Source organism: Sphaeramia orbicularis, chromosome 7 (assembly GCF_902148855.1).
Source record: "Sphaeramia orbicularis chromosome 7, fSphaOr1.1, whole genome shotgun sequence".
Classification (NCBI taxonomy): domain Eukaryota; kingdom Metazoa; phylum Chordata; class Actinopteri; order Kurtiformes; family Apogonidae; genus Sphaeramia; species Sphaeramia orbicularis.
This window is the reverse complement of record NC_043963.1, coordinates 37,027,548-37,041,337: the sequence shown is the minus strand read 5'-3', so window position 1 is coordinate 37,041,337 and position 13,790 is coordinate 37,027,548. Positions and strand designations below refer to the sequence as shown.

Sequence of the window (13,790 nt, the reverse complement as noted above, 5' to 3'; positions counted from 1 at the left end):
TTGTCAGACAAATGCAGTGGAGTCCAGTATCCACTTAGTTATTTTCCATCTGGAATCTTTGTCTTTTTCTGCAGTTGTGAAAATTAATATTAACCAGTTTTTGATATGTGTAGTTTGCTGTGTTTGTCAGGTGATGTCTCTGTTCACATATGAGTATCAGGTTTTTATCACCCAAGAGGGATCAGATAAGTGTTTGATGACACAGATCAAGTAAAAAGAGGCGGATTCATATAGAAACTAGAGGGGATGTGCTTCTGTAATAAAAACTTTTTAAGTATTTTGAATTAAATATTAATAACATTTAATGTATTTAGTGTATCCTGTAATTTCCCAGTGTGGAATAAATAAAGTACATCTATCCATCTATCTATCTTACAGTTGTTCACCTGGCCATTGCAAATAAGTCTTTACAGTAAAAACACAGACAGAAATTTGATTTAGGCAGCCATCAATAATTTTATTTACACGTCAGCTGACAGTAGAAACAGGAAGTTTAATGAGGTGTCTCTGCCTCTCTTTCTCTGTGTCTTTCCTGTTTATCAGTGCCACTCTTACACTGAAACTGCACCAAACTCTAATACTGAATCACCTTGAAAAGTCAAGAAGTCAAACCACTGGCCATAGACTTACAGCAAAAAAATATAAAAACAAAATAACATTATTAATATATATTACAGAGCTAAATAAATGAGCTTCTCTTCATGTATGTATTAACATTTCAATGTTAGAAATGGTTCTGTACCAACAGAGTCTTTCTTATAGTTCATTTTTCTGCACTGAGGTATAGTTCATGTCCAGACCAGGCCTCATACAGGTTTCAGTGAAGCATTATTGAGCTGTAAACATGTTTTTAACTGTTGCTCTTTGTGAATTGAGGTCAGTAAATCCATTTAGTAAAATGGTAGTAACTTCAGTTTTAGGTGTAGACATGCCCCTGTTTTACAGGTTGGGTCATATGTTCACGTCACAGTGAACAGACATGACTTTACACCCTCTGACTCATGTATTTTAGGGGATATCCATGTCTCCGTTGGAGGCATGAGAGTGGCGTTTGTCTGAGTCACAACCAGCTCTGTTGTCGACATTCTCTTTGCTCTCCTCGTTCTGCTCCTCTGACCCGGTTCTTCTCATCAGACGGAGTCCGGGGTCTCTCTGCATTGGGATTTGGAAGGCTGAGAACGAGCTCCCCAATGAGGGTCTTTTCTCTGGAAACACAGACATTGCAAATAAAATACTTCATGAAACTTAAGTACGTGTAAACAGACGAGTGCTGAAAAAGGGAAGTAAATGAGCAGAACTAGACATGAAATACTGACTATTCAAAAAACTGATCTCACACATGACATCAGGCTATTCAGAGCTTTTGCAGGTTTCATCATATTTAACTAAAGACCATAGTGCTGCAACTAAAGACTTATTTCCCTCTGATCATGAATGGGCCTTTAATTAGTTTGATGAGGCTTCTCTTTGTGGAATCAGTCAAATGTAGGACAATTCTTCAGTGGAAGAATTACAAACACTGTGTGAAACAGTTCATTTATGTGGTTCAGCTTATTGTATTTCAAGTGTTTGGAGGGGAAACGAGACTTCTGCATCTACTCTCCAATGTGTTTTCGGGCTGTAGAAAATCTACCCTACGACAGGAAGTTAGGGCTGCTTCTAGATGTTTTCACATTATCAGTTATAATTATTAATCGCTGTTGAAAATCCATCAGATATGACTCTACTGTTTTACTCAGTGGCTCAACAGAGAAGCTTTAAAAAGTCGCCTCCTTCACGGTGTCACATCCTTATCTTTATATTTAGTTGTTTCACTGAGTGGATAGAGCTGCGGGAGGAAGGTTTTTCCTGTCATTTGATGGTTTAACTTCATAATTTAATACAATTTTCAGAAGGGGATGAATAGAAATAACAACCCAACTACATCATGGTTGTGTTAACAACAGTACAGTACATTTTAAGACTGCCATTATAACAAGTCGCCTAGGTGTCTTCATGTTTACTTTGCAATAAAAGTGTCAGAAAATGTCTTTTTTGCCAATTCTTTTGCCCTTTTGTTTTCAGAAAGACCTCAACTTTCAATATCTGGCCATTAATTATCATTATTATAAATAATAAATACTTAAAACAATGTGTTTTAGAAAAAAAGGAAAAAACAGACTTGAAGTTTTTAGCATATTTATCATTAGAAACAACTGTAAATGTCCAATACGAAGCTTTTTGGGATTGCAAGAATAAACTTTCAACTATTTTACATCTGCTCAAACATGCTTTTTGGTCTTAAACATTCAGTATCTATATTATGGATTCATATTATTTATTTCCAGGCATTTTTTAGCCTGTGTGGAAGCCACTGTAACAGTTCCTTTCTACTTGTAATAGAGTCCCCACATCGCTGCCATAAAGTGTTATATAGTGTCAAAAAACTCAGGATCTCAGCTTTTGGATGCTGTTTGAATTTTGTGGATAGCACAAACAGTTCAGGAATTACAGTCATTTGAATGCTGTAAAGTGCAAAATGCAGCACCGGAGAGAGTGTAGTTGTTAAAAGGTTAAATGAGGAAATACTGCACATGACTTCCAGAAAATATTCGATTACATGTTTGTTAAGTGACTATGATACGTACCGCCCGGTCCGATTGGTCGCATCAGCCTGTTCATCTGTACGTTCCAGTGTTTGACGTTGGTACTTGCTTGTCGAAGTTTTCTCTGGGCAGCCTGTCAGGAAAAAAAAACATCAAATCTTTAAAACAATGTGAGAAATACCTATAGCATCATCATGTAACTTTGAGACATTCTGAAATAAATCCTTCGACACACAAAAAAAAAAAAAAACATTCAGTCATTTTTAACATGGTTATAGTGTAGGTGTGCAGTGCTGGTTGGCTTACGGTCAGAAATAACATAATATATTGTATTAAATGAGCTGGTGTCACTCTGTATTGGCATTAGTTGCAAGTCTTTAAAGGAGGGAAACAAATCTCAGGAGACAGACTGTTTTTAACTCCAGGATGAACGCTGTAATCACTGAACTGTGGAAAGACAGGATATGGAAGCTCTGTTTTGTTTCAGACTGAGATATGCCACATGAAACCTTAACACAAACACTTTGTTATTTATTTATCTATTTAACTGACTGTAGCATATGTGTGTATATATAGACAAGAGCACTAATATTAATGTATATACAAGACCTTTTAAGTCTACATTTCTTTAGATATACATTTATATTATATTTTTATCTTGTGTGCTGCGTGTGTAATTATTATTTTGTATTACTATTGGCTGCACATGTGACAAACAAAACCTATCTTATCTTATCTTATCTTTATTATGTAGTTTTAACTAACGTAACTATGCTTGTTTTTACCCGTTTCTCTGTGTCGTTTTGCTCTGTAAATCACTTTTGGCTGCTTTTAGTATGAAAACAAAAGTGCTTTATAAACCATAGATGAAGTTGAAGCTGAGGTTCCTAACAAGCGAGTTACCAGCATGAGACCAATTACTTGGATTCAGTTCATTGCCATTTTGATAATAATTGATTTTCCTTTTCAGCTCCAGGCTTTTGTTGTCGTTTTTTTTTCTGGTTCTTACCACTACATCCTGGTCCACCCTGTGCCTGTTGGCGCGGACCTCCTCCAACTGCCTCTGCGCTTCATCCAGGGCCCGGGTTTTGGCCTCCATTTCTTGTTTCAGCTCCTGCTTCTCCCTCTGCGTTTTCAGGATGTACTCCTCCTGTTCCTCCTGCAGGGCCATCAGGGCCTTCATTTTCTCCTCTTCCTCAGCCAGCAACCTGGACCCAACAGGAAACACAAACAACAAGTTACAGGAAAGGTCATTCAAAAATTCAGGCAGCACTATCATAGTTCTTACCTTTGTTTTTGGTGTCAGTTTAAGTTTGCAAGAGCAGTAGTTTTATTTTTATTTTGAGGACTTTGAGTTTAGTTTTTCAGGTACCATAAGGAAAATAATTCATAGAAGATAAAAAAAATAAGTACTGTGTAGTAGTAGTAGTAGTAGTAGTAGTAGTAGTAGTGTTTATTAAATTTACCATATAACCATGAAACTGACTTTATCTGCAATTCTATTTTTAGCTCCGGTTGCATTATTTCTGTTGGTTTTTATTAGTTTTATTTCTTTAGATTTTTTTTTATATGAAAATTGCTCCTAGTTTTAGCTTTAAATCTTTTCAATCGCTACAGAAACCCTAGATTTAGAAAAGTAAACATGCATAGAGTCCGATAAAGAGCGCTTTTCGTATTTGTGATAATTTCATCAGATTGAAAAGATGGAGGGACACAAATGGCAACACAAAAGATCTAGAAGATGACACTGTGTTCATTACTTCCTCTGCTGTCAGTTCAACTTCCTCAGGAACATAACGCAACATGAACTCCAGTCAGCAGCTGAAGCATATTATATGTAGTAAAGAAACATGCCTCATAGTTAGAGCTGATGAAGCCCAGTTGACAGGATCTTGACTCCTTATCGTTGGATGACAGCGTATGGAAGTCTCTGATTGTGTGTTGTTTAGACTTTACCCTGCCTGAGCGTATCGGAAAGCCTCCTCATCCAGCCTGGCTTTGATCTCCTGCTGCAGTGCCTCCTCCAGTCGCTTCTGCATCTCCTCCAGCTCCTGGATCCTCTTCCTCTGCCTTTCTGCCTCCTCTTCTTTCAGAGCCATCTCCGCCTGCATGCTGACCCGGGCCTGGACACAGACACACACACACACACACAAATATAATTTAATCACACATACACTCAGTACTGCTAGTGTCCACTTCACCCTTGTTCACTCAATATTTTCTTCTTCTGCTTAATAAAAACTAAACAATGAAAACTATATGGGAGAAACCTTTGTATTAACTGAAATAAAAACAACTGTATACTTTATATGATTACAAAAATAAAATAAAATAAAATAAAATTACAGAGAAAGGTTTTCACTCTGACAGACACACACACTTTTTTTATTGTAAGCTGTTGTGGGTGTGGTTCATCTGTCCTACCTGAATATATATTTTAAACATAATGTGCATGCACTTGAAAACCCTAGGCCTTCAGTCCACACCAGAGTTTTTACACATACGGACAGACAGGCAGATGACGAACTGATGACTTTTTTTTTTTTTTACGTCACCCCCGCAAACACCCCATATTCCCAAAAAAAAAGTTAAGAAAGTAAGAGTTTTCCGAAAAATTAAATATAAAGTTAAGTGGCACTTTAAAAATAGGGCAGGAATGTATTATGTGCATCATGAGATATGGGTTACAATTCAATATACTGTGATTCTGTAAGCAAGGCAAATATTATATTTTATTTTATTTTTATTGTGTTTAATTTAATTTAACATCTTAGGTATAAAATCTGAATTAAAAAGTCAAGTCAAATAGGTGAGGACAGGTTATGAGCTTTCTATGCAGCATTCACATGTATAAATACTACAAACTTTCTGCCATGAATCTTTGCATGAGTATAAAACAGTATAACGAATCGATACAGTAAAACAAAAACAAAAACTGAAATTGAAAGAAGAGTCAAAGCCAAAGACTAAATCTAATCACCTCCTCTGCCTCTCGGAGCTGCACCTCCAGGGCCTTCTGCAGCTGCTCGTGCTGCTGGCGCCTCCTCTGCTCGTCCTGCTCCAGGAGGGTCTGCGCCTGCTTCTGCGCCTCCTTCAGCAGCTCCAGCTCAGCCAGTTTACGCTCCCGTTCCTCCTGCAGGGCCCTCAGCCTCTGCAGCTCCTCCTCTTTGGCCTGTCGCCTCTTTTCTCGCTGCTCACGCTGTTCACGACGCTTCAGCTTCAGGTCCTTGTGGAGCGACGTTTTCCCCTCCGTGTGCAGGCGGATGGCTGTCTGAATGGCTGCGGAGGATAATGTTTAAAACCTTTATAAGATGATCGAGCCGTTAAGGTCAATAAATGTAGGAGAATATGACTGTTATGGATGGATCAGTGTTGGTGAACCTGAGGCTGGTCTGACCTGTAGTCCACTCTTGTCTCTGTTTGGTGTCTGAGGCGCTCATCTCATATGTCTTAGAGAGAGTTTTCAGACAAAACATACACCTCTTCCCATCCCGATCTGGAAGCACCTGTCCCACAAAAGAGAGATCCCACAATGTTACATCATGATGTGTTTAGTTCTCATTGTTACATGTGAGAACTTTTTTTTTTTTATTTCATACAGTGGGGAAGAAAGAAAAACTGAGAACTCACTGGATCTAGGACGCTTTTCATCCATTTTGAACGACCAAACAATATTTGATCATCGTCTACTTCCTATAATAAAGCATGATTTTAGACAAATGATTGCTCACTTTCTTGTGGAGTGACACATGGTTCACTCTGTAGTGTTTTTTACTGCAACATAGAGAACTTGATGTTTTGTTTTGGTCAGTGTTCTGTGTGTTATTGACAACCGTTTGGCATTGATGAGCTAATAATTGACTCAGTGTTCACATCAACTGTTGCTGTAACTCACTCACTCTGCTCCAACCCAACCGGGCTTTGCATTTACAAAACCATCCCGTTTCTAAATCCTACAGGTTAATCTGAAGTTCACTTGAGGTCAGTGAGATTTGTGAGGAAATCTGATTGTGAACCTGAAACAAAGGAACCTTTATTTTCCAAATGTTGTTTTTATACACATTATAATGCAGCAGTTACCTGCCTTTTTTATCTTTTAACTCCTTATAATAATCAATTTATTTCACTTTAGTCTCAGATTATTTTAATTCAGCATTTTAATTTATAATTCTTGAAGTGGTGAAATTATCCTGAAGTGGTGAGATGACCTTTATAGATTCATCTCACAACATCTTGGGAATTTCCCCACCCACAGGATGATAAACAGATGGAATTAAAGGAAAAACCAACCTGAAGTGTCATGTCGGTTTTGTCTTTACCACATGCCCTCGCAATAACTTCGACGCTCACTGACATTGTTTCGACAAGTCTTTGAACTCTAAAGGGAGGAGCATCATTCCTCCAAAAGATTTTTGACAATCCTACGATGCATATACAAGGCCCTTAACAAATTAAGATGTATGTGTCTATGTAATACTATGATATGTAATTTTATTTCTATCTACAGTGCCATATTGTATATACATACAGCTCTAGTGACAGCAAGGGGTTTGGGAGTGTTAAGTGGGTTTTGTTTGATTTTTTTCTTTTTTTTTAATGAGTGTGAATACCTCTGTATTCTGTATTTAGAAATTCAATAAACATATCTAAACAGAAAAAAAATGTTCACTGAGCCCTAGTGCTCTATAATTGCAAAGGACTTCAGATCATTCCTATTTGTTGGCAGTATTACATAAAAACTCTCACAGTGATTTCAATGAGTTTATACTTCTTCCTCATTTTATACTTCTTCCTACTCCTTTTCAACCATGCAAATTTAGACTTGTTTGTACTTGAAGACAGACTCTGTTCATTTAAATGTTATTTTGTTTTTGTTTTATTTTGTTTCTTTGCATGTTTGAAATAAATAAACAAATAAATAAATAAAATCTGGTGGAACAGAGAAGCACAGGACAGGAAGGAACCCCTTAAATTTTAAAGCCAATCTATAAAAACTTATACAAGCTAAAGCTGTTTTTCACTTTTTTTGACACTGGAGAGATGCAGTTTATGGCTACGCTAATACAGTGCTTTAGGATCCCTATGGAAATGCTGTTGAGTTTGTTTTAATTTATAAACTCTTGCTTTGTGTTGTACCGTGAATATAAAAAAATGATGCAGCCACTGCGCCCAGATTTACCATATCAATCTCACGTGACAAAACAAGACATCAGCCATGATAACCCACTGTTAATTCAATATGAACACTAAAATAAAAAATAAAATTCAGCTTCTTATTATGATATGTGTGATTACATTCACCACAGATGACCTGTTACTGTAATAATTCCCATATCTGTTGCTACTAATCAAACCCCTTGAAAGCCAAAATCGCAACATGGATGGAGATGCTTTTGTTGTAAAAGAACGTTTCAAAATAAAAATATATTAGTGCAGATGCAGCTTAGGAACAAGGTCATACTTTGTGTTTTATTTTTGCAGTTTAATACTTTTGTGAAACAAGAGACATGTATTTTTTTCCTGGACTGCGAAAAAAAACTTTGCTGCATAAAAGTTGTCATATTTTTTTGTTGCAGTATAAGTAATGTTTTGTGATCCTCCATAGCTGCTTACCTCCACACAGCAGTTCCCATCCAGAGCTATGTTCCCCTGGCAGTCCTTGCGGTCCTCTCCAGTGTAGTAGGCCAAGTTGCTCGGCCTTAGAGTAAACCAGCGTTCCTTCCAGTTCCTCCTCAGCTGGCCTTTCTTCCACAGATAACCCTGCAGACACCCAAGCCATCATGAACTCTCACCGACACAAACAGACAAATCACAAGTCAAAACACAGACCACTGTATGAACCAACCGGCCCCCCTACCTCTTTAAGGACATCACCGACTATCTCCCTGTACACTTCCTCTATAGCCATGCTGACGATGCTCTTATCGATTCCTCTTGTTATCTTTCCTGAGTTCATCATCTCCAGAAAAACCCAAACAGTGATGCCGCTCTGCTGCACTGAGTCTTGGGAGAAGAAATCCTCCAGTTCGACATAGTTGAACTCAATACTCATGGACATGCAGACCTTCTTGAGGAGGTACTCCACCTGAACAGGAGCAGCAATGAAGACGATTCACTCAAATTATATCCTCTTGTAACTGAGCAATGCATTTTTTCCATAACTTTATTGTTGACAATACAGTTGACAATGTTTTAAAGGAGTGATATTTTGCTTTTTTGAAATCAATTCTGCATTTTAAAACCATTCCCTGTGGTCTACATAAACTGTAAATGCTTATGCTTGGGTCTGAATTCTTCATTTATTAAACTCCACAGGTCCATCTTCAACTCTAGTACTGAGTAATGACACCAGAAAGTTCGTTTTGAGCGCTGGCCCTTTAAATGCAAATGAGCCACTTCACACCCCACCCCCTCCAGGTTGTTGGCTGTGCTGCTCTGTCCCATTCAGTCATTTGAGTTCATAAATAAAATGAACAACTGAACATTTTAGGTAATCAGCTCAAAGTTTGGACATATTTTCAGTATGGACTACAACCGCTGCTGCTGACAAACAGTTATGGCGTACTCAGAGAAATATTCGTCTGAAGTCTTGACCTTAAATGTGCAAATGTCCTGTCGTAACTAGTTATAAACGTAACAAATTAAGCAGGAATTGAAACGGCTTGTAGAAATCCACTCAATTGTTGCCAGAATATAAAGATAGCTTTGCAGCACCTGGAGGGTTCAAATTCAAACTTTTTTTTCAAACTTTTGACCTCTTTAATATAAAACATTATCAACTACAAAGGACATTCCACAAAAAATAAGTAAAAATGTATGTGAAAAAGCTGTATTAGCAAAAGTATTTAATACAAAAAGCATAATTACTTTCCTGGGTTTCAGGAGGACAAGTCTTTACAGACAGTGACATAATTACTTTTTAATATAACATTTTTTGTGAATCAGATTTTTTTTAGTTTTAGTTTTTATGATTCACCCTGAACCTCTACAGTTACAGAGTAAATTCTAATAAATAGTTAAAGAACATCACTATCATTTGGTATTACTTATCTTATTAAAACCCTTCAGTGATGATCAGTAAGTACTGCTGCTGCTCTTTCACAAAAGTCTCTTTTATTCATGAGTCTTAACTAAAGCACTTAAGTAACACCTTACTGACAACATTTACATCATAGTACACATTAGACCACAGATTTTGTACCGTGGCCTGTGTGTGTTAACCATGTGCCAAAATAAAACAGGATAGTTTTCTTAAACTCAGCATGACAGAAACTACGCTGCCCTTCAAATTTAGGGCTTTCTCTTGGCAGCAGCAGCACAAAACACACCACAGGAAACCAAAATGAGAGTTTGCAAGTGAGAAACAAACCCACACTGCTGCTTGAAAAGAGCACGGTGTTCCATGATGGCAAGAAAAAAAGTTTCATCCTGGGTGTATTTAGTGTTTGTAACATTTTTGCTTAGATGAAATGACAAAAGATTAAAAAATTGTGTGTAACAACTGACAACAGCAACTTAAAACAGTCAAAGCCAATGTGGTTTAATTTAGAGATAAATCAACAAACGTTAATAATCAACTATATTGTTAAGATTCAGTAAACTGGTTGTTTTCATTGTAATATTAAGTATGTTCATTTCAGGTGTATTTTGTAACAGTAATTGTGGTTAAATCATATTTTCTACTCATATGTGAAAACTTCAACAGTGACTGAACTGCACATCTGAATCTCTTTTTTTTGTAACAAAGTATTCTAATTCAACCCACCTCGTCAGGAACCATAACCAGAGGGTATTTGTCCTCAGACAGAAAATTAAAAAGGCACCAGAGGCGGAAAGCATCCCTCTCCGGCAAAAGAGTGCTGCTATTTCTGTCTGGCTGGTAGTTCTTCTTTGCCGTCAGAGTCCAGCAGAGCTCATCCACATTTTCCTTGTCAAAAGAGCCTTCAATGACCTGAAATATTTCCATTTGGTTAAGGACCGAACACTTCTAAAAGTACAGAAGCGTAGGGCACCATGATATAAGAAAACCTAAGAAACATCTGTCGTTATTACCTTATCCAGAATGTATTTATTGAGGTAAGGCATGTAGCCCTGACTGGAGACCGGACCATCATCATCGTCCCTGAAGTGCTCCTCTAAAGCTACGGGATCATGTGGGATGGCCAGGACTGTGCACAGGTTATGGGACAGTACCTGGGAAGAAACAGCATGCAAGGCAGAATAACAGTTGAAAATGTACAAAAACAACAAAGTAAAATAAAAGAAGATGCAGAAAACAAATGTGTCACAGATTTCCTTCTCTTTTTTTGTCAGACAGATGGAAAAAGAGTTAAATGTGTCACAGTGTTATAGGCATAAATGCTGTACTGATAAGAGATAAAAATTTGCATCAATCATCAGGAAATGTGAACCAACACAAAGAAAACCCTAGTAAGTTTTGAATTTTTGTTTCTTGTTGCACTTTTTAAAAATAGTTTTGTTTGCACATTATTGTGACAGATACAAAAGGTTACAGTGACCAGAGTCAGCAAGACATTTTTCATAATTAGAAAGTGCATGGTCAACATTTACCTAGAGGGTAATGAAACTGCTAAAAGGATTATTTAAGCAAAATCATGAGTTGAATTAACCTTATTCCTATAGCAGGTTTTATGAAGAACAGTGCAGTTTATCCTGTTTACATCCACCGGGTCACTACAGACTCATTTATTTTTAAGGGTTAGTATTACATCCAAGTCATGTGTGAAGTTCTGGAGTTTAGGTTGTGTTTTAGTTTTACATGCTAAACTCAAATATTAGAAGATGCTCCTTTTAAAAATGAAGACTTACACTTTTTTATAAGTCTAAATCTAGCTTTAAGTTCCATTAATTTTTGATTAGGGTTACAGTTCTGTGACAAAAGTGGAGGTTAACAGGTTAAAGTAGCCTACATCCCTGGGAGAGTTATAACCCTGATAAAATTAAGAAATTGTGAAGAAATGTATCAATATGTGAATTGACACAGTATACAAAAAGAAGAGATTAAATTACATTAATCATTCAATGAAAGACAATAAATATAATGAAAAAGTAATGAAATACAATGAGTACATTACTAAAATATGCAGTCATGTGAACTCAGTGTAGTGAAAGTAGAAGTATATAAACTTGATGTCTTAAAAGTGAGGCAAAAAAGTTCCATAAAATCAGACTTTTCATTTAAAAAAAACTAGTGTCTGCGACATCTTAATATATCTTGTACATGTTATCAGAAAACAAGTCTCCGGGTGTTGAGACATAACCACATCCTGTATCTGGTCTCCTGTGCGCTGCAACATCTGTCAGTTTTGAAGCCACTGCATGCAAACTGCCTGCTTCTGTCTGAGAACATGGGGCCTGTGTCGGGCTGTATGCATGAGGGGGATAAGCCCTGTCATGGGGCTGAGAGTGTGTGAGCCAGAAGCAAACAGGCAGTTAAAACGTGGAGGTGGCTGGAATGAAGTCTGAGCCACACCGAGACCAAGTGACATAACGATGAGATCAACATAAATACAGTGGCTTCATTGAAGCGTTGTGGCAAGAGACAACAATCCCCAGCATGCTTCTGTGTTGTGTGTGCTCTCACTGCCTGTAACAATGTTCTTTTGACATAACACAAACTCATGCTGGGAACATACTCTATTCAACAGGCTCTTGTCTGCTCAAGTCCGGTGCCAGAGAATCCTTTGCACTACAAGCTGGTACACGGTGGCCCAGTCTCAAGCCCAGCTTGGAGATGAGGGCTTCCATTCATATCAAGACTGAGAGCAAACTGTTACTCTGGTGCTCTTGCCAGACAGAGGTGCATATTGTGCTGGCCATCTCAGCAGTGAAAAGCATTTTACTCAAAATATAAGGAACAAATTTGTTCGCTGTTGGAGGGCATGTGGTTTAAAAATACTTTCATACAGGAAATATTCAGATAAGTAATATGAGGTTTGTGTACGCCCTGATTTCCTGAAGCAGAAATTCAACACAGACTAAATAACAAATACAGTGGTGACATTTTATTTGTTGGGTGCTTCAAATATTTCCATCTCATAGAACTCACAATGTGAAGTAGTAAGATCTGCGTTAGATATTGAGACAAACAGTAAATAAATAAATGAGTGAAACTTATGAAAAAGTTTTGTAAAAGCTCTTCTTTAAGGGTCGTGGACTCACCTTCAGCTGAGACTTGGACACCTTCCCACTCTTCTCCAGATCCAGGGCCGTGAAGCCGTACCAGATGGACTTGAGCAGCTCAGACCGCAGGTCCATGTCTGTAACAGCCGTACTTTCTGGTTTCCTCCTCTGCGTGTCTTCTTCTTCCCTCTGCTGCTGACACGGGCCCCTGGGTGACAGGCAGACACCCACGCTGTGCTGCTGCTGTCAGGCAGACATGAGGCTTTGGCATTCTGCTGATAGTGACCCCTAGTGGACATCTACTGTCACTGACGAGGAGGGAGGGTCGGATGGGTGCATGATGAACGCATGAAGTCCAGCCTGACAAGGATTCAGAATCACAAACAACACAAAAACTAAATGGTCTTGAATTCATAAATTCTGCAGACATATAAATACACATAATTTTACCATAAAGTGTTAATATTGATGTATAAGGGTTTCACAAAGGTTTGCCTGGTCCTGGATGAGGAGGATTTTATGTTCATTTTCGGGTAGTAATGCTGAAAACAACAGATTACAACTTATAATTTGATTACATTATTAAAGTGGTGGAATTAAAATAAACAGAAAAAATAAAGATGTATAATTCTTTAGTCGGACATAGTTACTTATCTTTAATTTGACTGTGCTGTTTGAATTGATGGCACAAAAAAGTGTGTTAACTTAGCTGCTGCTCAATTTCTTTGGGATGGTAGAAGGACAAAAAAAAAAAAAATCAACTCACCCTTATTTACACACTATCTTAAATTCCCTCCAAACAAATTCAATTGTATTTAAATATTATCATTATATTATTTAAATATTATTTATTATTATGTTATTGTATTTATAATAATAATAATAATTATTATTATTATTATTATTATTATTATTATTATTATTATTATTATTATTATTATTATTATTATCGTGTATTGTTCTTTTTCATTCCTGAAGTGGGGGAGGTCGCGGCAAAATCCACATCACGTGGTAAACCACTTTGCGTCGTTACCATGGAGCTGTTTATTCAAATCGGGGAAC

General features: G+C 37.3%; 1 protein-coding gene across 1 annotated transcript; it reads right to left on the bottom strand.

Moving 5' to 3' along the window:
- Window positions 1-431: 431 nt before the first annotated feature.
- Window positions 432-12,863, bottom strand: LOC115423110 (differentially expressed in FDCP 6 homolog). Its single transcript, XM_030139833.1, has 11 exons — window positions 12,768-12,863; window positions 10,638-10,778; window positions 10,351-10,536; window positions 8,443-8,670; window positions 8,199-8,345; window positions 5,983-6,091; window positions 5,566-5,864; window positions 4,542-4,708; window positions 3,595-3,793; window positions 2,628-2,718; window positions 432-1,205 (listed from the first exon to the last, which is right to left on the bottom strand). The coding sequence occupies exons 1-11, from the start codon at window positions 12,861-12,863 to the stop codon at window positions 1,009-1,011; spliced, it is 1,860 nt and encodes a 619-aa protein (XP_029995693.1). The 3' UTR covers window positions 432-1,008.
- Between the last annotated feature and the right edge of the window lie 927 nt (window positions 12,864-13,790).

Bases quoted from the DNA above. Each gene is read 5' to 3' on its own strand.
- LOC115423110 (XM_030139833.1), bottom strand. From the start codon at position 12,863: ATGGACCTGCGGTCTGAGCTGCTCAAGTCCATCTGGTACGGCTTCACG. The intron at 4,709-5,565 runs GTGATTAGATTT...GTCTGTGTCCAG, and splicing joins AGCTCCGAGAGGCAGAGGAG to GCCCGGGTCAGCATGCAGGC. The intron at 1,206-2,627 runs GTACGTATCATA...CTGTGTTTCCAG, and splicing joins GCGACCAATCGGACCGGGCG to AGAAAAGACCCTCATTGGGG.